The following is a 27659-nucleotide window of genomic DNA, read 5'->3' as shown; positions in this document are numbered from 1 at the left end:
TAGTGATCAGCTTACCTTTCAGTTCCTTTCTCCTACCTGGAAGTCTGGGGTAGTATTGAAAGTCTCAACCCTCTAATCATGCCTTGGACCAGTCTCATCCTGATACCTAGGGTCCCCAGTCATGTGACATTTACATACAAGAGACATTCCTATTAACCAGAGATTTCAAGAGTCTTGGGAGTTTATTTTGCCAGGAAACTAGAATAAGGGCAAAATATATATTTTACAATATCACAGTCCTCAATAATACTAGATCCTTCAAAAAGGATAGCGTTCACTTAATCTATCTTCTGCCTTTTATTTCTTCTTGAAAGTCTACTTGATAACTTAACCAAGGCAGAATAAACCTTAAATTCACAAGATTTTAAGCAAGATCAGCTAGAACTTTAACTTTTTTTTATATAAATGATTGTGGTTTTTCCACTTATGAAAATGATTTTAAATTAAAACAGTTGATTTTATATGTCAAATTAACTGAGTTAAGAGTCACTCAGCTGGTAAAACATTACAATTTTCTGGGGGTATCCAAAGAGATTTAGCATTTGAATCATTAGGCTAATCAAAGATCATCCAATCCACTGAGGGTATGGACAGAACAAAAAAGCAGAGGAAGGGCAAGCAGCTCCTCTTGAGCTGGGACTTGCATCTTTGCCTGCCTGCAGACATCAGAACTCTGGATTCTTGGACCTATGGATTCCAAGACTTAAATGCCAGCATCCCTCAAGTTCTCAGGTCTTCAGCCATGGACTGAAAGTTATACCCTCTGCTTCCCTGAATCTTAGGTCTCTGGATTCAAACTGAATTACACCACCAGATTTCCTGGTTCTCAGCTTGCAGAGAATAAGCAAAATAAATCTTTTTTCATACCTATATCCTACTGGTTTCTGTTTTGCTAAAGAACCCTGAGTTATACAGTTAGTAATATAAAAATGAATACAAGAGCCCGAAAAGTCATGAAGACAGAACTGAGTGACAGATTTAGGAAACAGTCCAATTACTCCACCATATGGAAAGAGCCTACAGAAACTGACCGCCCTTTCATGTAAGGTAGTTTATGGTAAAAATTAGTCGGCATTATTTAAATCTGTATACATTGAGACTCCCGAAAGTAGCTGAAATAGCTAGTGAAAGGAATTGAATGCATCTTAAATACTTGAACAATTCAAGTTTTATAAACAATGAGAAGCTTTCCTAGGTTCTGATGAAGGTAGGAAAAAGAACTTATCTGTGTTTATATCAAGAATTTTGGGACTGGTGCTGTAGCTCAGTGGCAGAGCAATTGCCTTACATGCGTGAGCCACTGAGTTCAATCCTTAGCACCACATAAAAATAAATAAAATAAAGGCATTCTCTCTATTTACAATTACAAATTTCTTTTAAAAAAAGAATTTTGGAGATGAAATGGACAATAAGCACCATATCTCTATGGAAAATTTGGACTGGGTTTAATGTGAATAGAATGACCATATAAAATATTTTAGATTTGTGACCTTCAAAGGGTCTAAAGATAGAGCATATTGGATGACATGAATGGAAAAGAGCTTAATGGAAAACCATTTTATGCCTGTTAAACTTAATTAAAAAGTGAACCTGGAGACAACCCAGTATGGGGCTGAGTGTAGGGAAGAGAACTGGATCTCTGGATAAAAGGATATTAACTTTCATGAGTAAAATCTTGATGACAGTATTGATGATGAACATCTACCAAAAAAACTTCCTTCAGCTGGTGTACAATGATGGGGGATGGCCACAGCAAAGGGCTTGACCTTGTAGGACTCTGTTGCCCAGATGCAGCCACTTAAGCAGTTAAAAGTGGTATAAATATGGCCATCGAGCCAATGCACAGGGCATGTACTCAAGAGAAGTGGCATACCAAGGTCACCTCAGTGAGTAGTATATGCAGAGAATGACAAGGGTGAACGCTGTACCCACTCTGTAATCAATTCCTACAGGACACTTCACCTTAAGGTTATTTATTACACAGACCATGCTTGACTATTCTCTTCCTGGCCGAGTTGTTCAACAGTGACATCTGAAGGTGCCAGAACTCATTCTTTCAGAATTATCTCCACCATTTGCACCCAGAAAACTGTTCAGAGCTATTGGGCTGCAAATCATGTCAAAGAGCATGGCAATAACATCCACAGGCTACAGAGCTCAATACTGCAGTCACCCTTTCTGATTACACAACTTGCACTGTTCATGTGTGCTGCACAGATTTGTAATCCTCAATAACAATGTCATGAGCAACTTCAAACTGCCATGCAGCCTTCTGGAAGACTGAAACAAGGGCATTTCATGTGTTTTGTTGACATCAGCCTTCCTCAAGCACAAAACCAGTGAACAACCACTCTACCCTTCCTGGTAAAAATTCCTTGTGTACTGTTGAAGACTAATAATTCAAAAAACCTCTTTGCATTTCCTCAGTATCTCCATTCCAAGGTAATGAGGTTGTCATTGTCTGCTAGTCCACCAAGCTAAGAGGCTTCTCAAAAAGAACTCAATAGTGCCACTGTTTAAAACTGATCAGGGGGGCTGAGGCTGTAGCTCAGCAGCACAGCGCTTGCCTAGCATGCATGAGGCACCGGGTTCCATCCTCAGCACCACATAAAAATAAACAAAATAAAGGCTTTCCGTCCATTTACAATTACAAAAAAAATTTTTTTTAAACTGATCAGGGAACACAGAATATACTTGTGTTTCACCAAACACAAGCATCTACATATTTTTTTAAAAAAACCTATAAGGTACATAAAATGTATTTAAAAATATAAATGGAACACTGAACCTACAAAAGGTTGATCCAGCAAAATGGACTTAAGGTTCATATGTGTACATGTTCATGTTGCATATGTATGTACACGTGTACACCAAAACCCACTTCTATGTTCTGAGCACACTGCTGAACTTCTTCCACTTTATTCCTTTGTACTTATGAAAGACAGACAGTGGCCATGTTACAAGTCCCAACCAATGAAACAAACAGAAGTGACTTTTTTTCTGCTGCATAACAAATTATCACATAATTAACAACTTAAAACAATACTCATTTATTAGTTCACAGTTCTACAAATCAGAAGTTTGGGCCAGCTCAACAAGGCTCTTTGTTAAGGTTTTCATAGCACCAAAATCATGGTGTTGGCTGGAGTGGGCTGCTGTCTGGAGGCACTGGGGAAGCATCTTTTTCCATTCAGGTTGTTGGCAGAATCCAGTCTTTTGAAAGCTACTTTCCTTTATCCAAGAGCAGCTCTCTGCTCCTACAGTCCCCTCCTTCTTTAAGGCAACCACAGCATGACCAGTCATTCTTTCACCCTCTCTTACTTCCTCCTCTGCTATCAGCCAGAGAAAATCCCCTGCTTTTAAATAACTCATATAACTACATATTCTCTCTTTTTCCTTATAAAATAACAATCTCAGGAATGTCATCTTTTCATAATGAAGGTTGCACCCACACTCAAAAGGCAGGGCCTGTAAAAAAACGAGAGTCATTGAGGGTCTTAGCATTCTGCCTATACATGCTTCCAGACCTGATCCATGAAAATATCCCATGCTTTCCCAGCATATTCTTTCCATTCAGCAACTCTGAAAATTAAGTGTTAAAGGCAGCAGAACCCATCCAGATTCATCTTAGATCCTGGACACAAATAATAATAATTAAGAATGAAAAGGGCTTTCTTTGAGCAACAAAGTTCCATTAAGACTTTTTGTTTAAACCAAGAAGTTTCAATAACTACAACTAAGTTGTACAAAGTTTACATTAACACAACCAAGTCTACTGGTTGAAAACTAGATCCAAAAAACAATTTCCACTGTGATAATTGGTTAATAGTACTGACAAGAAGAAAACAGTTCATAAGCCTTTTTGAGAGAATTGTATTGCCCATGTCAGCCTTAAACTGTGAGTAGTCTGAAGCCTGTAACTGTAAATCAACTCTTAAATAAATAAGAAATTGAATGCAAATGTAATGTAGATCCAAAAGAGCCCAAAATCTGTCACTTTCATTAGATTTGGCCAAATATAAGAACAAAAGTTCTACCCGGATTGCAGAGTGAAGATCAAATCAAGGAACTTCATCTGCTTTAGGGATTGGGGACTTCACAATGTGTATGGAGCAGGGTAGCAGCACTCTAAGGGACATAACTGCCTATGACTCCCATTCTTGTCTTTCACTGTGATGTGCACTGTGGACATTTCTTGTACATTTCACTTTAAAGTATAAACAGACTATTTGCTACATGCACTAATGAGCATTATACCTGATACTGAGATACTTCTTAGCCACCTAAAACTGCTCCAGCTAGGATCTATGGGAAAGTTGCCAGCAAGGGAAAGTTCAATATAAATTATTAAAAAAAGAAGATATCTCTATTTCTTTCATATATCACAATTCAAAAGAGGTCTGAACATATTGCCTCAAAATCTTTCAGAGGCCTCAGAACATTAAGCAAACCTGCTAAAAGCTATGGGTTCTCCTGGAGTATCACAGGCTGCGTCTCCACACTCATGTAGGCCACATGCAATCTGAGATGGGGCAGGAAAAGTGCATCATGTTTGGAATTTAGAAGGTATACTAAATGTAAAATGTTGTTTCCTGAACCACTGGACATCATCTAATGATTTAGTATCCTAACTAAGAATTTATTGATAGTCTGCAAGATGATTTGACTGGGTCTCACCACTATGACATTTTTAAACAGCGATATAGCTCTTTTCTTAGGCTTTATCATAAAGACCACATAAATCCCCTGGGGTATTTAGGTCTCAAAATCATTAGGGAAACAGAAAAACTAAACAAACAAACAAAACATTGACAAGGTCTGTGCTATGGACTTTTAAAACTTTTATTTTTTTCTTCTGCTACCTCAACATCCCCAAACATATAATAAGCTGTAAGCACCTATCCAGGTGACCAGGTGCACAAATGTGATCAAGTTGACCCCTTCCACTAGTTTCCCTCCCACCCTCCCGGACCTGATAACAAACATACCAAAGAAATTCCCTCCTGTGCTGAGCACAGAGACACACACCTGTAATCCCAGTGACTTAGGAGGATCCCAAGTTCAAAGCCAGCCTCAGCAATTTAGCAGAGCCCTGTCTCCAGAACAACAACAACAAAAAAAAAAAGCAGGGGGGCTGGAGGATGCAGATAAGTGGCCTTTAAGTCAATGTTTTGTGGAAAAAAAAGAAATTCCTTCCTGCCTTCTCTTGTCTATGCCACCATGATCCCCATTAAAGACACTTGCCCAGGAGTCTTCCTTCACTCTTAGCTCCCCATTGCTTAGATGACTTGCTCCCCTGCTGCTCACCATGTGCCTCCCCCTTTCCAGGATACAGTGATTCTGTCTTTCTAGGACCTGAGAGTATAACGACCTTTGTTTTCCTGAGCCTGTCCTATATACCCTCCAGTGGACATACCTGACTGACCACCTTATAAAAGAGCAAAGAACAAGGATGCAAAGGATTAAAAAAAAAAATAGAAGAAAAAACTTAAAAAGGGGAAGCTCTTTTTTTTTCCATTTTTTTTTATTGATTGTTCAAAACATTACAGAGCTCACGATATATCATCTTTCATACATTTGACTCAATTGGGTTTTGAACTCCCCAAATACATAATGCAGACTCACTTCTGTTACATACTCACATTTTTACATAATGGCATATTAGTGACTGTTGTATTCTGCTACCTTTCCTATCCCCTACTATCCCCCCTCCCCTCCCCTCCCCTCCCATCTTCCCTCTCTACCTCCTCTGCTGTTGTTCAATTCTCTCCCCTTTTTCCCCCTCCCCCTTGCCCCTCATAACCTCTTATAATTTTGTGTATCACTGAAGGTCTCCTACCATTTCCATATGTTTTCCCTTCTCTCTTCCTTTCTCTCCCCCCATTCGTCTTAGTTTACTATTAGTCTTTTCCTCATGCTCTTCCTTCCTGTTCTATTCTTAGTGGCTCTCTTTATATCAAAGAAGACATTTGACATTTGTTTTTTAGGGCTTGGCTAGCTTCACTTAGCATAATCTGCTCTAATGCCATCCATTTCCCTGAAAATTCTATTATTTTGTCATTTCTTAGTGCTGCATAATACTCCATTGTGTATAGCTGCCACAATTTTTTTATCCACTCATCTATTGAAGGGCATCTAGGTTGGTTCCACAGTCCAGCTATTGTGAATTGTGCTGCTATAATCATTGATGTGGCCGTATCCCTATAGTGCGCTCTTTTAAGGTCCTCAGGGAATAGTCCAAGAAGGGCAATAGCTGGGTCAAATGGTGGATCCATTCCCAGCTTTCCCAGGAATCTCCATACTGCTTTCCAAATTGGCCTCACCATTTTGCAGTCCCACCAGCAGTGTACAAGTGTGCCCTTTTCCCCACATCCTCGCCAACACTTATTGTTGTTTGACTTCATAATGGCTGCCAATCTTGAGTGAGATGGTATCTTAGGGTGGTTTTGATTTCGAGGAAATTCACTGATTTCTTACCCACCCAGTATCTTGCCTACTTGCATTCCCTTTAATCAGTCCTTTAACACCACTTCCTTGCCCAATTTTCATTATCCATCTCAGTCTACTTTCTCAGGCTACCTCTAGGATTCTCTATATGGGACTCTATGCCATACAAGAGGTTTAAAAGAATAGAATGTGCTCTGTAAGATTCAGGTCCCTTTCCGTGAATATTAAGTCCCTCTCTCCCTCCATGACATTTGTCTTCAAAACCGTCACCATTTTCCCCCAACCACATCTTGCCATTTTCAATGACACCTCTAACTAAATTGGAAGATGTATTAAAATGTTCCAACTAGATTAAAACCAAAATTCATCAAAACAATTTAAAACTTTAAAGAATCACTGGAGCAGCAGGGGGGAAGTTGCAAAAATATAACTGTATCAACAACCAAACCTTCAGGCAAGAAGAATCTCAGTTTCGAGGGAAATTATTTTCTGTCACTCGTTTACTTTCACACACCCCCAGTCCACTGCCAAGTGTATTAGTGAGCTAGCATATTAACAACTTTTTTTTTAACATGGTTCAATCTATTCTTGTTGTACACACATGATACTCTCACAAGCATTCTCATTCAATCCTTACACCTCTGGAGAGGTTTTTAAATATTTGATTGCCCCTAAATATAGTTCAGGGAAGGCTGCATTTTGATGAGACATTCTCGAGCTTAGTAACAGAATGGCTGGAGTGACAGTTGTTGTAAGAAGCACACTATTTCCTCTAGACTACATGATCAATTACTTGCACTACATTTTTACTTGATAAGGGACAGCAGTGATTAGAAATTCCTTTAAGAACCTGGTGATACACTACAGACCCTCTCCCTCAGAAAAATGATAGGTAAAATGTGGCGGCATATAATTTCAGAAAATATATAGGGCCCTGAAGCCTACTACTGTCAGACCTGGCAAAGGAAACAGGCTTAAGAAATGTCCAGAAAGAAGCCACACTTCAAGATTTTAAAGGCACAGGAGATTTTAGTGCTTAGAACAAACAGTTAAGGAATTGAGAACTTGATTCAATCACAACTAATTAATTATATATTTCATTAAATTCTTTAATAACCAACAAATGCATGAATAGATTTATATAATATTCTCCTGAGCAGAGAATCCAGAAAAATACAGCATTTTAAAAGTAATGGAAGCATGAAGAAATTAGTTGAAACACAAAGGCAAGGAACATAAATGTAATTAAAGTTTCCCAGGTGTAGAATCTGAGTGTGATAATAAATGCATAAAAACTGTATCATAATACACAACCTATCCAAATGAGTTTTATCATTTTAAAAAGTCAAAAGAGATATAGCCTACAATAGGTGCTATGGTTTCAGGGTGTCCCCTCAAAGTTCACTTATTGAAAGTTTATTTCTTCAAGACAGCAGTGTTGGAAGTAGAGCCTAGTGGTTTTGGAGCCCCAAAACCACTTGGATTAATATCTTCCTCACAGGAGTTGTCACTCTCCAGAGACAGGATAGTTTCGAGACTGTGAACTGTTAAAAAGCAAGACCACTTCTTGTACTATGCCTCTTACACATACCACACACATGCCATTCTAAGCTGAATGGCCCTCAGCATAAGTGACCACCCAATCTTGGATTTCCTAGCCTCCAGAATCATGAGCCAAAATAAACCTCTTCATTAACATCCTAGTCTCAAGTATTCTGTTATAACAACAGAAAATGTACTACGACAATAGGTATATTTCTGCCTTACTTCAGACTACTATAACTAAATACCTTAGGATGGATAATTTAAAGATAATAGAAATTTATTTCCCACAGTTTTGGAGTCTGAAAAGTCCAAGATCGAGGTACCAGCTGACTTCATGTCTAGTGAAGACTCACCCTGTTTCAAAGATGGCACCTTGTTTCTATACCCTCACATGGCAAAATGGGATGGGGCACTCCCTTCATCTAGTTCCACTCATGAGGGCAGAGCCCTCAGTAATGAATTACCTCCTAAAGCCCCTACCTCTTAATACTACCTCATTAGCAATACAGGTTCAAAATCAAAATTTGGGATGGGGACAAATGCAAACCATAGCAATATTCCTACCAAACTAATTTTTAAAAATAAAGTATACTGCATTCAACATAGTAAAGTTATATAATATTTATAGACTGACTCGTCCTTCTAAATGTTGAATCAAATGCAACATGTAGATTCTGCAATGAACCCATTAGTGCAAAAAAGTGTAATGAATTGAATTTTGTCTCTCAAAACATGTATATGTTAAAGTCTTAACCCAGCACCTCAGAAAGTGACCTTATTTAGAAGTAAGGACACTGTGGATATAATTACTGAAGTTAAGATGAGTTACATGGAGGACAGTGGGCCCCCAATCCAATATGATTGTTCTTATAAAATATGTAAAGTAAGACATAGATATAGAGAGAATGCCATATGAACATGAAGGCAAGATCAAGGTGATGTATCTACAATATAGAGAAGGCCAAAGACTGCCTTAAATATAGCTCTAGAAGTTATAAAATAGGCCTGCAGCAGATCTTACCTAGTGCTTTCATAGGGAGTGTGGCCTTACCCACACCTTGATCTCAGACATCTAGCATCCCTCAGTCAAGAAGTATGAGGTGGTACATTTCTATTATTTAAGTCACTCAGTGTGTGGTACTCTAGCAAACTAATACAATGAACAAATATTTTTTTACTCTATAACAGAATTTCCTATGTTACTATAAAGTAAGATACATGCACAGATACATACACATAAAATACATGGTATATTGAAGTTAAAAAATAAGGGAAAAAAAGTACAGGTTTTGTAAAAGCAGCAAGTTAACTGAGGTTATTTTCCCCCTAAACTGCTACAGGTTTAAAACACACAGAAAAAATCTGACATTACTCTTGATAAAACAAAATCTCAAAATGAATGAACAGACTAACAGATGCTGATTTGCTCTATTATATAGCTTTAAAAGTTAGTTTAATTAATTATATATTTATGAGAACTTAATAAGGCATATTAAAAGATGGTGATTTTTTGCTATTTTAGTATATCCTCATGCAGAAATAGTTTATTGCAAAAGCATTTTTTCATCTCCAAATGGCAAAGGTATTAAAATGACTATTGACAACAAGACAGAAATAATCAGTTCTAATACAAGACCATAGTTATGACACATTTTAGTAAACAAATTCCAAATTAATATTTCAAACACTAAAAGTACACTGCTTTATTAATACAAATACTACCCTCATTAGCATAAGCAAAAATCTCAGTTCTGTAAAAATTAAAAATGTTTGCCTTCTATTTATACACACAGGTTACATAATTCAGCATGCCAGTTCTCAAAAGAAAATAATTCTAGGTCTAAAGCTTCCTTGGTAGATAAGATCAGGTTCATGAACCTATATGGGAAAAATGTCTTACAAAAATAAGACACAACTGTTTCCCTAATATCTTTGTCACATACAAACATTAACACTCCCTTTACATACCCTCCAAAATACACATACATGTATGAAAAGAGTAATCTCTGCCTTAAGTTTTCTACAGTTCTACATTAAGCTATGAACAAGAGACTATGTTGCTTCAATTTTGAAATAAAAGACTTTTCAGCAAAAGAAAATAATGCAGTAGTTCCTCATTTGGATTCAGTATGATAAAATGCTAATCTTACCACAAGCAGACCTCCTCCAACCATGTAAAAGTTCATACATATTGTAATCCAACTTTTTTATCCCAAATTTTAGCGTGACACACGACCTCACGATTTGGCTGAAATGAGGACTTATGTCATTATTTTGTAAGGTAATAAAGCTAAAAATTATAGCTTCAATAATTTCCTCATGTCTCATTACTGGTATAAGGGACAGTATTTTATACTAAAGAAATTATCCTCAAGGTTAACAGCTATTGTTTATTAGGCACTTTCTGTCTGTGTGTGTGTGACTGTGCGTGTGTATGTTCTACAAATTCATTTATACTCATATCAACCCTGAGCAATGACTATTATCTTCATTTTAGGAAGGACAGATTCAGAAGTTAACTCATTCAAGGTCAGAGGCAACAGAGTTGGGATACCAAATCTTAGCCTTATCCACTCCAAAGCCAGGATTTCTAATTGCCTTTTAGCAAAAAAAAAAAAAAAAAAAAAAAAAAAAATGAAGCCTTGTTGAGGTCTGACAGAGAGGTGATAAGTACCTGAAATTCAAAAAAGGTTAGTAACATCAAAGAAGTCTTGCTGAAAGGATAACAGGAGCAGCACATATGCTGGTCCTGTAAATCTGAAGGAAGTTAAAATATAAAGCTTAGATGCCTTCCTATCTAAATCATCAATGCACTTAAGCTTACAAACATTTCTGGCAGAGAGGTCACAGAAAGCTTCCTTAGAAAAGCAAAAATAAGGATTTTCCTGACTTCCTAAAACTGACAAAGCTAATTTTATAAAGGCAATTATATTTATAAAGGCAGTGATAATAGAGATGACACCTTGCATGTAAACACACACACACACCCCAGATGAATTTCATGTTGCATCTGTCATCCTAACTTGACAAATGCTCTACAAAACACAATCCTCACCTTTTCTGTAGGTAGTTCCTACATACACTGCTATTATGGCAGCCTGGGAAAAACGTCACTACTTCTGAGAAATTTACTATTAATTTACTATGAAAACGCCTTTAAAGCATGGAAAAAATTTACAGGTAAATCAAAAAAGTCCTTAAAGATTCCTTAAACTTGACTCTGTTTCAGAAGAATTTTTTTTAAAGGGTAATCCTATACATTATTTTTTTTAAAAAATAGGTCACATCATGTAAGTATTCACTTATTTTTCCTTCTGTGAGATTCTTCATCTGGGCCCAATATGATTTAAATTACTAGAGTTTGAATTAAATAAGTTAAACTATGATGGAAACTTAAGGGAAAATGGACACACCTGTGATGTAAAAGGCTCACTAAAAATACTTCAAAATATTTGATTTTAAGTTTCAGCAATTAGGTTATGCCATGACAGCAAAATTCATGGGAAATGTTACAAGACACGTACAGTGTTGGTCAAGTCAAGGCCTCAAAGAAGTTTTATGAGGGAGTTCTCCACGGAAAAGTTAATGAATGCTTCACTGAAGAAAGCCCCCATCCTCCATTCCCCTGGAGCCTGAGGACGCGGGCAGGGGAGGAATTCAGAAGAGCGATCCCGCGGGCACCTCCGTAGCCACTCCTGGTGCGGACAACCACTCGTGCCAGCACATCGCAGGACAGTCGGGCGCACCGACACCGCAAGGTCACTGGGGAAGGAGCGACTTTACATAATCCCCGCCTGCCGCGGCGCCGGGGCACCTGAGCGCCGCTCCGGTGCAGCTGCGGTCCCCTCCCTGCAGCACGGGCCAGTGGCGGTGCGGGGGCGGCGAGCAGGAAGACTAGGCGGAACGCCAGGGACCCGCGGGCGCCTGCAGCGCCGCACCGAGGCGGGGTCAATGGGTGGGGGGGGTCGGCTTTCCGCATCAACCGTCCCGCAGCCGCCGCGAGAGAGGCGGGAGATTCGGGGCGCGGCCAACGCGGACTCAGCGCTGGGCTGGGGTCCCCAAGCTCCCAAGCGCCCCTCGCGGCTCAGACAGGGACCGCTCCTCGACGCACCTGTCACGCGCCTTACCTGAGTGGCTTTGTGGAATTGCTTCTTAAGCCCGGCCACCGACATGGTGCAAGAGGTCGCGCCGGCGGGGCAGCTGCGGGTACGGAAACGAGACGGCGATGGAGCGGGACCGGTGGACTCAGCGGGGCGGCACCGTCGCCAGGCCGCCGCTCCTCGTGCAGCCGCCGGGGCTGTGGGCGCGGGGGCGCGGAGCGGAGCCGGACGCGGGCTCGTGCGGAGAGACACCCTGACGTCAGGGGCGGGTGATGCGGCCTCTTAAAGGGGACGCGGGAAGCCCCGCCCCAGGCGCGGGGCTGGCCAGGCAGGTGTTGCAGCACACGGTACCTGGGCGCTGATGGCCGCTGCGGACTATAGATTCCTTGGCACCTACTCGGTGATCAGGCGGCTGAGGGCGTACTCCCCCAGGGAACAAGGGTGTTCCTTAGTACCCCGGACGAACTGCCGACAGGCTGCTGCAGCTCCGCAGTCCAGGCACTAGCAGGACTCAGGTGACTTGCTGGGGTTCCAGGTAGCCGCAGCGGCGCTGCCTTCAGACAGCCTGCCCGCCCTTTGAGCCCGGCCTTTCAGCAGCCTGAAAAGGAGAGGCGGTCTATCTGGAGTAATGAATAAGTCATTGCTCCTTTTATGCCTTGCCCCCGGTTGGATTGTCCCAGAAAACACTTATCTGCCCTGGTTTCAATATCTCTTAAGCCTATGTTACCTCAGGGAAAACCACCAACGGCTTTTTTTTATCTGGTCTGATACAAGTTAACGACTTAAGAAGAAAAACACTTAAAGCTGAACATTGTTATAATAATAGCATTTAATCTTCTGTTTACAGAAATGAAAAGGCCCAAAGTGTGAACTTGGCCTTGATGCAATTATGGTAATGGATTTAGGGTTTCCAATTTGAAATAATCTTTAATGTAAAAAAATCTCAAAAAAAAATCATACTAAATTGTCAAATACTAAATATGGAATTAAGTACACATGGCTGGACTAAGGGAAACTGATGGAATTAGGTGAAGGAAGCAGAGCCTCATCAGATACCTTCCACGTTCTGGAAATTATCCATTTCCTCTAGTTTTTCTAGTACTTAAGAGCTTATGAGAAGAACTTGAACATTGTCTCCACATAGGGACCAAAGTGATAGGAAGAGAAGCCAGAGTGACAGAAGCCAAAATGAGAGTAATTGCCAAGGATGAGTAAAGAAGCATAGCAGAATGGGATTCCTAGAAATACCTTTCCCTCTTTCACCCACCAACCCCACCCTTCTAACCATTGCTATTTGGACTCAGGGTGAACACCTGTGCAAAGGGATTCTATTCTTCAATTATAGTCCTTGCTAGTGAGAGACAAAACACATAAAGGCAAAGTCAAACAGATAGTGGTGGATATTAAAGCAGAGCTAATGTGCCCAGTTTGCAGAGAAAAGCAGAAAGGTAGGCCAGCAGTGTTAGTTCTTATGTGCATACACCTTCCAGTGCACTTTCCAAACCCCTTAAGTGAGGCACTATGACAAATTCTGGCTAGTAGGTAAGGAAAGAAAAAGACTATTGCTCTTGGCAGAGAATTTAACCATCAGTATAAGATACACACAAAGCCCTCTTTCCCCTCTGCAACAACATTTTAGATGGTCGTAGTTTGTCAATTAGGATTCAGAGTGAGGACAAATAAGGGCAAAGTTCCAAGTTAACATTAAATGGACATTAACATGAACAAGAAATAAACCTGAGTAATTTTAATCCACTGGGGCTGGGGTTGATAGAAATGAGATTTTTCTCCATTTTTCCAATTTCCAAAATGTTTTCCTATTATCCAAAAGAAGAAAGATTTTATAGTTAGATTTTACCACATAGTCTCAGATCTGAACAGCAGAGCATTTTCATATAAGAATGGGCCTTGATTGAAGTTGCCAAGAGTTAGAACAATTAATCTACAAAGTGGAGAGCATGGGATTGTGAGCTCTTATTTCTGACTATGAAAGGTGTGAAATAGAGACCTGAAGAGTCTCCTCAGAACTTTTAATACCTGATTGAACCTAAATTAAACAAAAGCTGGACTTTCCCTTTCCCTGGTTCTTCATCCATCAACTTAGAAGGCTTATGCTGCTAAACTTCAAAGGAACTACCTTAGGAGAAAAAACTACTTAAAGAGCTTTGAATCCTTTTGTAACCACTGTTAATTCTGCTGGGTATCTCCTAGATCTCACCTAAATTCAGTATTTCTATTGAAGCTGCAATTTATACCAATAAAAATCTTTCAGATATTACCTTTGAAGAGATTTTTTTGGCTTTTCTTACTAACAGGCATCATAGTAGGAGGTGTTGGAGGATGGTAGAGCAAGACTGGACTTTGAGCCACAACAGGGAGTTTCCAGGCCAATAATTCAGAAAACCCTTTCTATGGACATTTATTGTGACTGGAATACAGAGGAACAAATGTAGCAGGCACTAAAAAATTCCAAATACAGGTGCCCTCTTTGGTAACAAACAATCTGCAACAGAGACTTCAGAGAAATCCAGAAGCATACTGCAGGGAAAGGGAAATCAAAGGTCAATGAGGAAGAACTTTGACAAAACTTGTTGTGATTCAACATATTGCCCTATAGTCTCCTGTGATAATTTCAGTGTAAAAGGGTAAATAAACTTAGATCTGCTAAAGAAAGTCCCAATTAAATGAAACCCCTACAAAGCACCATCTCAATAATGGGAAGTAAATTTATGGTCAGCTATAATTCCATCACATCATTCATGCACTATTTCTCCTAGCATTATGCCAAATCTCCTGGCACATACAGACCACTAGTTTGCTCAGAGCTGCTGTGTCTCTGGTACCTTTCAGATGACTCCTAGTTCCAAAGAGTAGAAGAAAAGCATTGGTTTTTCTGCCCATCAGGCCCACCCATCTGACTGGTACAGGGCAAACTGCTCCAGACTTGTGTATAAGCTTCACAAGCATAGGAAAGAGCAAAGCAAAGGTATTGCATCCCAAGCTATTTTCCAAATGAGAAAAGAAAGGCAGTTCAAGAAGGTGACTTATTCATCCTTCCTTTTTTATACTTTAACCTCTAGTCTCACCTCAGGACAGAGTCTCTAGTCAGTGTTAATAAATATAGATTTGAATGAAGCAATGGAGAGGGGATGCACAATACATCAGTGTCACCAATGTTGTCCTCCTACCACATTGAATCTGATGTTCAAAAATCTTCATCAGATTATCCTGTATTTAAATTTGAATTGTGCAGGAACCAAAGTTATTCTGGATGTGAGTGGCACTTAACATTTTGTGTCTTTGGATGCTACCAGGTGCACTGGTTCCTATTCAGCATGGGCAGGGATAATAATAATAAGCCCTTTCCTAGAGGTGAGAAGCCAAAGGAAAGAATACCTTAGTTTCTCTGCTTCCAGATTTATCACCAATCACCCCCCTCCAACACATACATAGGGAGTGGTATATTATTTTTTTTCTTTTTGAGGTAGCATATGTAGGTCTTTCTCCTAGTGATGCCTCCTTTCTTTGTTTCCAACATAGGCCACCTTCTTCTAAAGCACAGGGGCCTCTTTCTTCAAAAGCTTTCTTTTCACTTAGCTAAACCCTATTAACCCAGTCACAGAGGAAGAGGAGGGGATTTAGCTAAATGAGTGACTCACAGCCTTTTACATCTGGACTATGCTCATTACTTACATCCCAGTTTGAAATGCTTCCAACTTCCCTAGCAAAATCCTGTCATCTGTAATACCCACCGCCAGTACCTTTGCTTTGAAATCTTTCCCCATTAGTCTTCACTTTGGAGCCCTCAAATTGCACTTTTGTGCACATGTGCTCTGTTCTCAGTCTAATGTGTATTGTAGAATTTGTATATAGTTAGATTCTTACCTCTTCCAGTACAGGGTATTATCTTTACTTTTTTAACTCTTAGCAAATAAGAGATACCCACTTGTCATAGACCAGTTGAAATTTGAAAAGCCTAATGAACTTTTAAAAGCTAACCCCAGGGCTGGGGTTGTAGCTAATTGGTAGAGCGCTTGCCTAGCTGGGTAAGGCACTGGGTTCGAGCCTCAGCACTAAATTAAAAAAAAAAAAACAAGTAAATAAAAAGTAAAGGTTATTTTTTAAAAAATCAATAAAGCAGTCCAGAATGAAACTGGCTGGGCTTCTCTCCATCTGAGCAAATTGTTCAATAGTTATGGTTGCTACTCTCTCAGTAGCCTGAGTCTCCAATGCTCTGTCAACTTTTAGAGTTCCTGATATCCTTCTTATGAAACCCCTTGGCTTCAGTCAGGCAATATTCCTTTCTGTTGTTTGTAATCAACTAATTCTTAGTGAAGCATATCCCATCTCCCTCCCTGCAATAATATTCTAATCTCAGCTCCATTTCTCATTTGGCTAACTACAGAGATTTAGGAAATCATTGTTCATGCTAACCACTATCTTAGGCTTCCCTCTCAGACAAGGGTAGGCAGATTGAGTGACAAGGAATATAGTCTTTTAGCAAGTGTCAATTCTCCCTGTAAGACATTGACATTCTGATTTACAAACCAAACCTTTTGTTTATTTGATTAGTATGTGTCAGGCTGCCAGGGCCTGAACCTCCCCAGCCCCTGGGAATTGACAGCTGATTGCTTGTAAATAAATGCCAAGCAACTGGACTCTGACATGACAGTGCCCACTTCTGGAATGAGAATAGCCTTAATTAGGGGCAAGTTGTTAGGGCAGCCTTACCACTGGCTTATCTATTTGATTGTTGCATGAATATATTACCATTAAAGAAGCAGAAGACATGCTGTTAACCTTGAACATGGGATCAGCCTGATAAAGCATTGTGTTAAAGAGGACAACTTCTATTGCTATTTTAGTAGCTAGTTAGCTATGCACAGAAAAACTATTTCTTAGTCACAGTATTTTGTCCTGTCATGTCAAGGTTGCATTCTCTGGATTACAGAAATGTCCAGGTGATAAAAGAGAGATAATTTAGTTTAAAACAAACCTGTCAACAAAACTAAGAACTTAGAGTACAACCTTCACTATTCTATCACCATAAGCTTTATATATGGAAATAATAGTAATGTATTTATTCTACTATGTTTTTATTTTATTTTATTTTTTTAAAGATAGAGTGAGAGAGAGGAGAGAGAGAGAGAGAATTTTTAATATTTATTTTTTAGTTCTCGGTGGACACAACATCTTTGTTGGTATGTGGTGCTGAGGATCGAACCCGGGCCACACGCATGCCAGGCGAGCGCGCTACCACTTGAGCCACATCCCCAGCCCCTCTACTATGTTTTTAAAAAGGCAAAAATATACGTTGAAATGATACACAATGTACAATTATTTAAATAGATCATTTATCCTTGATTGGTTTTGAGCTTTTGTTTTTCCTTTTCAACTATTTTTTAGATAGGCCATTTTATTAAATGTGCTCAGCTTGCCTTTTATCCACACATATAAATCTGACTTCATTGACAACAAATCTGATATAACTCACCATTTTAAAACTGCATTTAAAACATTTAAATTAGCATTGAAACACCCCCTTCTAAGGAATATCATTTTCCCCCAAGGTCCAGTCACAGGAAGTTTGCCAAGTAGGGAATTCCTTAAATAAAGATCTTGAAAATATTTTTTAGTTCCCTGTGGGTAGAGTTGAATTGGGGAAATTTGAAACGCAAATCATAAGATTCCCTGAATTTTAAAGGTGTATTACAGTGAGCAGGGAGGAGACCCCATTGCAGCCTGCAAGATCAAGACCAATGAACACACTTACCAGTGAAAAGAGTCTTCTCTCCATCCAGGCAGAACTAAGAGGTCAGAGAAGGAGAGGAAAAGGAGAGAGCAAAGGCAGATGTCCCTCCAGTTCCACAATGAGAAGAGACAACCCAGTTGTTAGGTCAGGTATAGCAAGGGATGTGATAAGTAATCTATCTTTCTTCCTTCCTTCCTCCCTCCCTTTCTTCCTTCCTTCCTTCCTTCCTTCCTTTTCTTTCCTTCCTTTTTCAACTAGAGAGATTTGGGCATGTTAAGAACCCTAGAAAGAAGCCAGTTAAATAACAGACATGAGTTGTGCTGGAGACTTAGAGGCTCAGTCACTGGAGGATGCAGGAAGGAAGGAAGAAAAGCCAAAGGAAGAAGTCACCTGGTAAAAGGAAAAGGATGTATATTCCCCTAATACAGAATATTGGTGCAAGGTGTAGAAAGATGGCACCATATTGATGAGGGGAGGAGGTCTGGTGACAAGTGGGGTGCAGTTGGTGGAAACAAAGGAGATGCCTGATGACCCACACCTGCTCAGACAGAGAATACACAACTCATGCCCTCTGGTTGCTTCCCTACTGTCCTTCCCCAGCACCTCGGATTTACCCTGATGCCTGCACTCAAAGATCAGTCCTTGGTGCACCTCTTCATCTGATCAGGACCACACATACTGTTCTCTCTGTCTGCTTGTTTCTGCTTTACACCTGGCTAATTCCATGCACATCCTTCAGCTCAATTCTGTTCAAAAAGATTCTCTGATCTCCCTAATAGGGTCAAGTCTCACCATTACAGTGTGTTAGAGTGAAGTGCTGTTGTCCTCTAATGTACTTTTCACAGCTGTGATTTTGCATATATTACTAATTTTTTTTAAATGTCTCCCCCAACCCCCACCACACTATTCTGCAAACTCCATAGGAACACACACAGGAGGTTGGGTTTTGTTCACTACTGCTTACCCAGCAGAAAACAAGAGCTTGACATACAGCAGGTGCTGCAAGGGGCATTAAACGAATGAATAAATAGGTGGAGAAGTTTTGACAAATTTAGTAAAACTTAAGAGAAATGCCAGGTGCTTCCGAGGAAAAATAATGGCATAGCTTCCTAAATCTTCAATATTATTTGGAGCCCCATAAATCAACAAGAAAGTCATTCAGTGACCTCAATGACCGCTACATTAAAACTTGATCCACCAATGAAATATATGATTAAAAACCTAATAAGTGGCACTGGGGTTGTGACTCAGTGGTAGAGCACTTAGCTCTCATGTATGAGGCACTGGGTTCTAGCCCCAACACCACACAAAAACAAATAAAGTTATTGTGTCCATTTACAACTAAAAAAATAGATATTAAATTTTTTTTAAAAACCTAATAAGAAATATGGAAAGTATGGGTTATGAAGCTAATGAAGTAGTCATGGTGAAAAGACTTCATGGGAAAGTGAGAAAATAGATCCTGAAATTCACTTTGGATCAGATCTCAAATTTCACCAACTAGAAGCTCAAGATGACAAAATAGGTAGACATTCAAGTCCAAGCCCATAATGTAAAAGGAAATAACTTCCAAATTCAGAATGAAGACAGAGAAAAAAACTTATAATTAATAAGATAGTATTAGACTTTCAGGTGTTATAGTGTAGATGAAGGGTGGGTAGCTGGGACCCATTTTGATAATGTATTTTAAGGGTCATCTACACATGATGCAAAGCCCTCAAAACTTTCAGGACTACTTCTAAAACTTGCTTTCCTACTGTTCCCCTATAAATATTCTCCAAGCATCTGATTCCATAGTGTTCAAGATGTGGACCCCAGACCAGTAGTGTCAGCAGCACCTGAGAACATGTTAGATTAACAAATTATCATTGAGGCCTCACCCAGACCTACAGAATGACCATGCATCAGAGGAAGAGCTACCCAATCTGTTTTAACAAGCTCTTCAGGCTTTACCAACCTCCAGGCAGTGTGACCTCCAAGTATGCTCTGGTTCAAGAGCCACAGGCCTCTAAACTGCAGAGGTTGCACTGAGAGGGAGGATTGGACCAGAAGCATCAGGAAACCAAACATAAAAACTGTCCCTGTGAAGAAGCTGTGCATCCTCACAATCGGCTGGGATTACTTCTTTTCCACAAGTAAAGCAATTAAAACAAGGCTATTAAGCAGTTTGGTTATTAAGAGATTTGGGGACTATTCTAGTTTGATAGGAATTTTGTAACAAGATGGCTTGAAACAATGGAAATTTATTACTTCAGAGTTCTGGAGCCTGGGAGCTGGGGTTATGGCTCAGGGGTAGAGTGTTCGCCTGGCACGTTCGAGGCCCTGGGTTTGATCCTCAGCACCACATAAAAATAAATAAAGGTATTGTGCCCAACTACAACTAAAAAATAAATATTAAAAAAAAAAAGTTCTGGAAGTCTGAACTCAAAGTGTCTGCAGGGTTGGTTTCTTCTGAGTGCTCAGAGGGAAAATAGGTCCCATGATTCTCCCCTAGCATCTGGTGATCTGTGGCATTCCTTAGTTCACAGATGCATCTCTGCCTCTGTCTTCCCCTGGTCTTTATTCTCTGTGTGTATCTGGGCATGTTTCAGGTAGACTAGGTTAAGTTATGACTTTCAGTAGGTTAGGTGTGTTAAATTCATTTTATACTTGTGATGTTTTCCAGTTATAGTGGGTTTATGAGGGAGTAACCTTCATCAAAGAGTATCTATACTTCTCATTCCTTAGCATTCTTAAGTTACCTTGCCAAAGACAACAACACAAAGACACTCCACAGATTTCTACATTTCAAGCCACTGATGATAAAACTAACAAGGAAGAATAAATTACTTCCTTCACACAGTGTGTCCCCCTGAAGCAATAATGATTACACACATTCACTTAGAAAATTTTCAGGGACCCTTCTTCTCCATTCTGACACATTTAAACATAATAGGTTTTTCCTATTGACTTAATCAGTATCCAACCATGTAAACATATAGTTTACGGAAAAGAAGATAATATTTGGCACCTCTCCTACATTACTCTTTGCCCCTTCTGGCTTAAGTCACATACAAACACTGTGGATAGAAGGGGAGATTCATTAGGCCTGAAAAGACAGAACTTAATTCAGATTATAAATTCAGAACTACTCTACAATTTTAGGTAAGCCCTTTAGGTTTACAGAACTTCCTAAAGAAAAACTGACAATGTATGTAATAATTTAATGAATGATTCTGACCCCTGAGCATGAATAATCAGAGAGAAAGATGGGACTGGTAATTCAGTATCTGCTCTTCTCTCACACTCAGCCTTCTGGAGGTACCAGTGCCTGAGGATGCATTTACTGTTCAATGGTTTCTGTGTAAAAATGCTGCAAACCAGAAAGTGAAAGAGTGCTCAGACCTAGATTTTTGTCATGAAATTCTTTTAAATACAAGTAAACAGAGTTTGACTCTGGGCCATATAACAAAACCTATGGTTGTTTCCAGAGATGTAATAAAAGTGAATAAGAAACTAAATGAAAAGGATTAACCCCAAAATAATTACCACTTCTAATTTTCGACATTTCTTTGAATATAAACTATCATCTAGTTTTCAATTAGATTCAGGGAGAAGCATTAATATGTCTTATGTAACCAAAATGTTCTCTCTTAGTCTCCATTTACCTAATTGCTTTCATGATTTAAACTAATAAATATAGTTTTAAAAATTTTCTAAATCTCTTTTAAAACTTTGAAAATAGTCTGGTTAAAACAAGGACTCTCAAACATTAGTTTTTCTCAAAGTATTTTTATAAGTGATAATTTACTCAAAAAATTTCATATCTAACAAAAATTATTTAAGATAAATGTAAGCTAGTTTAAAAATTATCTCTCAAACCAAGGTATTTTAAAAATAATCTCTCAAACCAAGATATTTTAAAAATAGCTTATGGAAAATATGACTAACATAAGAAGTTTGTGTAACACAATACAAGGAAAAACTTAGACCCAATAGAGAAATGTACAAAGTGTATAAGCTGCTCACTGTAGTTACATAAATAACTTCTGACCCCTGATTATAAACAATCAGAGAGAAAGATGGGACTAGTACTTCAGTATCTGCTCATCTCTCACACTGGGCCTTCTGGAGGTACAAATGCCTCCAGATAATTATCATGTGTATAAAAAGGCCCCATGTCACAAGAAATGGAGCTACAATTCTATCAATTTGACTAAATTAGCAAGGATTTAAATATCTATTTTAATGTAAATTTTATGGAATGAGAATACTACATACTTTTAGGCAGAGTAAAACCAATGTAATTATTTTATTATTTAAAAGCAGTTTGGCACTATATCTCAACCTTTAAAAATTATCCCCATATTTCAGTAATTTTACATCCAAAACATGTCCTTATCAAATAGAATTTCAGGCAATCATCCATCAGGAAAATGCAAATCAAAACCACAAAGATATGGTACTTAATACCTAACAGGTCAGCTATAATTTTTTTTAAAAGTAGATCATAACAAGTGTTGGTAAGGATGTAGTAAAACAGGAAGTTCCACTCATACATTGTTGGTAAGAATATAAAGTGATTAAGTCATTTGGAAAATAGTCTGACCATTCCGAAATAATTACACATAGAATTACCATATGATTCAGCAATTTTCACTCCAATTATGTGTCCAAGAGAAATAGAAGCATATGTCTACACTAACATCTATGCATGTTTACATCAACATTATTTAGAATAGCCAAAAGTGGAAAACCCAAATGTCCATAAACTGATGAATAGATTTATAATACATGGTATCAACACACAGGTGATATTATTTTGCAATAAAAGAAAGGAAGTGGGCTGGGGTTGTGGCTCAGTTGGAGAGGGCTTGCTTAGCACATGTGAAGCACTGGGTTCCATCCTCAGCACCATATAAAGATAAATAAATAAAATAAAAATATTGTGTCCATCTACAACCAAAAAAATTTTAAAAAGAAATGAAATATTGATACATGTTACATCATGGATCACCTTAAAAATATTATGCTAAATGAAAGAAGTCTATTACAAAGGACTACATATTGTATGACTCAATTTACATTAAGTTTCCTAAATAGGCAAACCTGTAGATACAGAAAACAGGTTACTTGTTGCCTAGTGCTGGACAGGGAGTGGAAGAATTTGGGTGATCATGGTTAAAGGGAGTAGACTTTGTGACTTTTTTTTTTCCTTTGGGGTAATTAAAATATTCTAAAATGAATTGGGGTGAAGGATGCACAATGCTGTGGGTATACTAAAAGTCATTCAATTAAGTGATTGAATTGTATGAGGTGTGAATTAGATCTCAATAAAATTGTTGTTAAAACATCACAGCATTATATAACAGGAAAATAATGAAACAATCTAAAATCCAAAATTAGGGAATATAAAATTTCTGAACAACATTTCTTGGTGCTTCAAATTTTTCAGAATATCATAATTGACAATAAGTATGTATAAAAGTGAAAAGTCACTATAATTCCAATCACATAATAATATATACATACACAGGCATACAAAAAATAGCTGAAAATATTTTAAAATATGACTAGTGCTTATCTGAGAGTGGCAAGCTTTATGGGTGCTTTCTATCCTGATTATATTTATGATATTATCTAAATTCTGTATCTCCAGTGAGAATCTATATAACCAAAAAATTTACTATATGTATGAATATGATCATGGTTATATCTTAAGCTTAAGGTAATATCCCAGAAAATTTATCTGAATAGCTATAACTTTCATAGGATCACATTCTTGTATTGATTTATTCCAGATCTATTGCTGGTTTACATATAACAAAATTTTGTTATATAGAGAAAATTTTATAAAGAACAAATCTTCAGAGATAAAAAGACTTATACTCTGGGGCTGGGTTGTAGCTCAGTGGTAAAGCGCTTGCCTGGCACATATGAGGCACTGGGTTCAATCCTCAGCACCACATAATATAAACAAATAAAATAAAGGTATTGTGTCCATCTACAACTAAAAAGTACTTAAAAATACTTGTACTGAGAAAATCCTATTTCTTAGGTATTCAATAATCTCATATTTTCTATTCTCTTAATGATAAACATTTGGCTGCTTTCAGCTTGGGACTACTCTGAATAATGCTGCTGACATCCTTATATGTAATGCTTTGGCACACTTATGCACACACACCTGTCCTGTATTTACCCAGTAGTAGAATTACTCAATCACAATTCCATGTTCAGCTTTAGTCTATAACAAAAATAGTTTTACAAACTGTTTGTACTGATTTACACTTTCACCAGCAGTGTTCGACACTTGGTGCCATTATTCATTTGGGTTCTCAATAATAGGTAGTTAATTTCTCATTGTGACTTTAATTCGTATTTTGTAGTGAAGTTGTGAGCATCTTTTCATATTTTTTATTAATCATTGGAATGTTCTCTATTGTGAAGTGACCATTCAGAGGTATTGCCTATATTCCTATCAAGGTTTCTTTGTCAATTTGTAGACAGTTTCTATATATTTCAAAATCAACTTTTTTGTCAGTGATGTATGTCACAGGAAAGTTTTTCTCTATTTCATTAGCCTATTTGTCTTTTTTAAAAAATGAGACTGGATTATAGTTTTCCTTTCTCATAGTGTGCTTTTAGGTTTGGGTATCAAGATTATGCTGGCTTCATAAATTATGTTGGGCATGTTTTTTTGTTTTATTCTCCTAAAAAGTGTTTGTAATATCAGTGTTATTTCTTCCTTGTGTGGTTAGTAAAATTCACTGCTGATGCCATTAAGGCTCAAAACTTTCCTTAAAGCAAACTTAAATTATAGAATTAATATATTTGATATTTTCAGAACAATTGTTTTTTTCTTGTATAAAGTCTATTCTGTATTTTTTCAAGGAATTTATATCCTGACATTGGTTATTTTTTTATTTCTTTCCTTTTCTTGATCAGTCTCAGAGGGGTTTATCATTTTATTAGTTTCTTAAAAGAGGAATTTCAATTTTTTTGCTTATTAATTTTTATTATTTGTTTTCTGTTTCATTAATTTCTGCTATCTTTATTATTTGCTTTAAATTTGACTTGATATTATTTACTAACTTTGTCTTAGTTCATTTTGTGTCATTATAACAGAATACCATAGACTGGATAATTTACACAAACAAAATACTTATTTTGCCTTACTGTGGGAAATAAGTATCTTGCTTGTATTTCTCAGGCTGGAGATTGAGAAGCCCAAGATCCAGGTGCTGGCATCTGGTGAAGGCCTTCAGCCTGCGTCATCCCGATGGAAGGCTGAAGAACAAGAGAACCTGTAGGACAGCAAGCAAGAGAGAGGGTGATAGACTTGCTCTCCACTCTCTTCATAAGTAAGCCACCCCCTGACAATGATATTAATCCATCAGTGAGGGCAGAGCCCTTATGACATAATCACTTCTCAACCCCTACCTCCTAACACTGTTGCATTGGAAACACATGAATTTTAGGGGGCACATTCAAAGCATGGCAAATTTCTAGAGATGAGTTGTTAATACGTCAATGTTCAGACGTTATTCCTTGCAAATGAAGTTGTAATTTGTCTATAAAAAAATTGAGCTGTATCCAACAGGTTTTAAGACATAATAATTATTCTGTACAAAATATTTTCTAATTTCTATTATTTCTACTTTGATCAAGGCTTGTATAAAAGTATATGAAAATTTTATATATATATTTTTTGTAGTTAATTGCATTGTGGATCTAGAACACACTCTGATGTGAACCTTTTTATGCTCACTGAAATTTGCTTGAGGGACCAGCATATGGTGAATTATAGTAAAAACATAGAATGTATTCAGTGTTGGTTAGGCAAAGTTTTCATGTCAGCCTTTTTAAACCCTTATGCTTTAGGTAGGTCTCTTACCTACCTCATAAATCTCTTTATTCTGGATTTTTTCTTATTAATTAAAGCATTTAATTGCTGACGTATTTGTATTTCAGATTGCTAACCATTACACAATGGTGTATATGTATTTCAAATGAAAAAAATTACCTTTTATTTTCTACTTGTTTAACCTGCTTTATGTTCCTTGTCCCTGATTTCTAAACTTGTTTTGGATTTGCTTGTTGTTTATTATTCCATTTTTTTCCCATTATTAGTTTCAAAATTATAAATCCTCTTCAATTTCTTTAACATTTAGTTACCCTTGAGATTACAATATACATTCTGAACTTATTAGAATATAGAGTTTATTGATACTCTCACCCCACTCTTGGACAATTCATGGACCCTAGAATACTTTAACTCCTTTTACCTAACTCATGATTTATAATCAAAAGACACTTTTAGTATTGTTTTTTATTGCCATATATTCATTTAGATATATTCATAAAGTTCTCTTTCTTCCTGCTTCTCCCATCTGGGAACATTTTTATTCTGCCTAAAAAAAATTATCCTTTGGGATTTTCATGAAAATAGGTGTGCTCGTGATAAATCTTCTGTTTTCCTTCCTCTTAAAATGTCTCCATTTCAATTGTATTCTTTAAAGATGAAAATATAATTTTAAATTGTCAGTTATTTTTTAAAGTACTTTATATTTCCCCATTTTCTTCTCGCTCCCATTATTTCTCTTATGAAGTCAGCTCACAGTGTAATTTTTATAATTCAAAGGTAATATGTCTTCAGTCTTCCTTCACTCCACCTCCTGGATGCTTTTAAGATTTTGTCTTTGTCATTTATTTTTGGCATGTGATGCACATGGGTATGTATTTCTTCTTATTTATTTTGTTGATAGTTTGTAAGACTTCTTAATCTATACCTTGAGGTTTTTCCACCAGCATGGGAATTTTCTCAGCCATTATCTCATCAGTCATTACTTATGCCACATTCTTTCTGGGACTGCAATTATTCATGGCTTAGTCCTTTTCAGAATATTCCCTCTGTATTTTACCTTTTGCTTTGTATTTTTCATTCCTTCTCTCTCTAGGTTTCCTTCTGTCTTATCTTTTCTTAGCTACATTCCTATCTATGTTCAAGTTTTCATTATCAGTTATTTGAGGTAATATATAAAATATAATGATTTTTATATGATACTTTTATGAAATGACCTTTATAAATTTATATATTAATTATAATACTCTAATGAATCCTTGGATTATGAATGCAAACATATTATATGCAAATTTGTGCCATGTGAAGGGCAATTCTTTTCCAATACCTTACTTCTTTTCCTTAACCTACAGGATTAAAACCTTCAGTGCCATGTCCAGGAGTAGTAGCTATAGTAAGCATCCTTTCTTTTTCCTGATCTCAGGATATTTTCAGCATGTTGAGTTCATTTTGTATGTATTTTTTATTCTGTTTAAGAAAGTCATGTCTATTACTTGTTTGCTAAGAGTTTATTATGAACTTGGTAAAATCCCATTAAAATACTTTATTTATTGAAATAATCATTTTTCTTCTTTACTCTGTGGTTAATTGATTTTCAGATATCCAAATTACCTTGCAGTCTTGGGAAAACCACAACTTGGTCACATTTTATATACACTTTTAATAAACTGATTAGATTTGATTTTATTTTGCTTGGGATTTTTGTATATATGCTTATAAGAATAATTGGCCAATCACTTTCCTTTCTCATAATACCCTTTTCAGAAATTTTGTTGGATTATTTCAGACATCAGAGGATTCAAATATTCTGGAATCATCTTAATTAAATTTTAGGATTAGAGATGATTTCAAACTGGGCAGCTGTTACTCAGGGAACCAGTTTAAATATAGAAAAATATTGATTGACATTTGTGTAGGCAAAATATAAGTAAAATGGAAAATTTCTGAAAAAATAGGCTCACATTAATTAATG

The 27659-nt window shown here is 37.5% G+C and overlaps 1 protein-coding gene across 2 annotated transcripts in view; it reads right to left on the bottom strand.

The window, feature by feature from the left end:
- The window catches only part of Sh3gl2 (SH3 domain containing GRB2 like 2, endophilin A1), a 200095-nt gene extending 187784 nt beyond the window's left edge, over positions 1-12311 (bottom strand). Inside the window, exon 1 of one of the 2 annotated variants that reach the window (XM_078047679.1) lies at positions 12120-12311. In XM_078047679.1, the coding sequence (XP_077903805.1) occupies positions 12120-12164 (45 nt within the window). In that variant the 5' untranslated portion in view covers positions 12165-12311. Of the gene's footprint in view, positions 1-10142; positions 10182-12119 lie in introns of those variants that run through there. The other variant, XM_078047680.1, reaches the window with a different exon arrangement.
- Between the last annotated feature and the right edge of the window lie 15348 nt (positions 12312-27659).

The sequence above is a fragment of the Ictidomys tridecemlineatus genome, chromosome 4, assembly GCF_052094955.1.
Source record: "Ictidomys tridecemlineatus isolate mIctTri1 chromosome 4, mIctTri1.hap1, whole genome shotgun sequence".
NCBI lineage: Eukaryota > Metazoa > Chordata > Mammalia > Rodentia > Sciuridae > Ictidomys > Ictidomys tridecemlineatus.
Note: the sequence above shows the minus strand (reverse complement) of the source record. Positions and strands in the feature narration are given on the sequence as shown.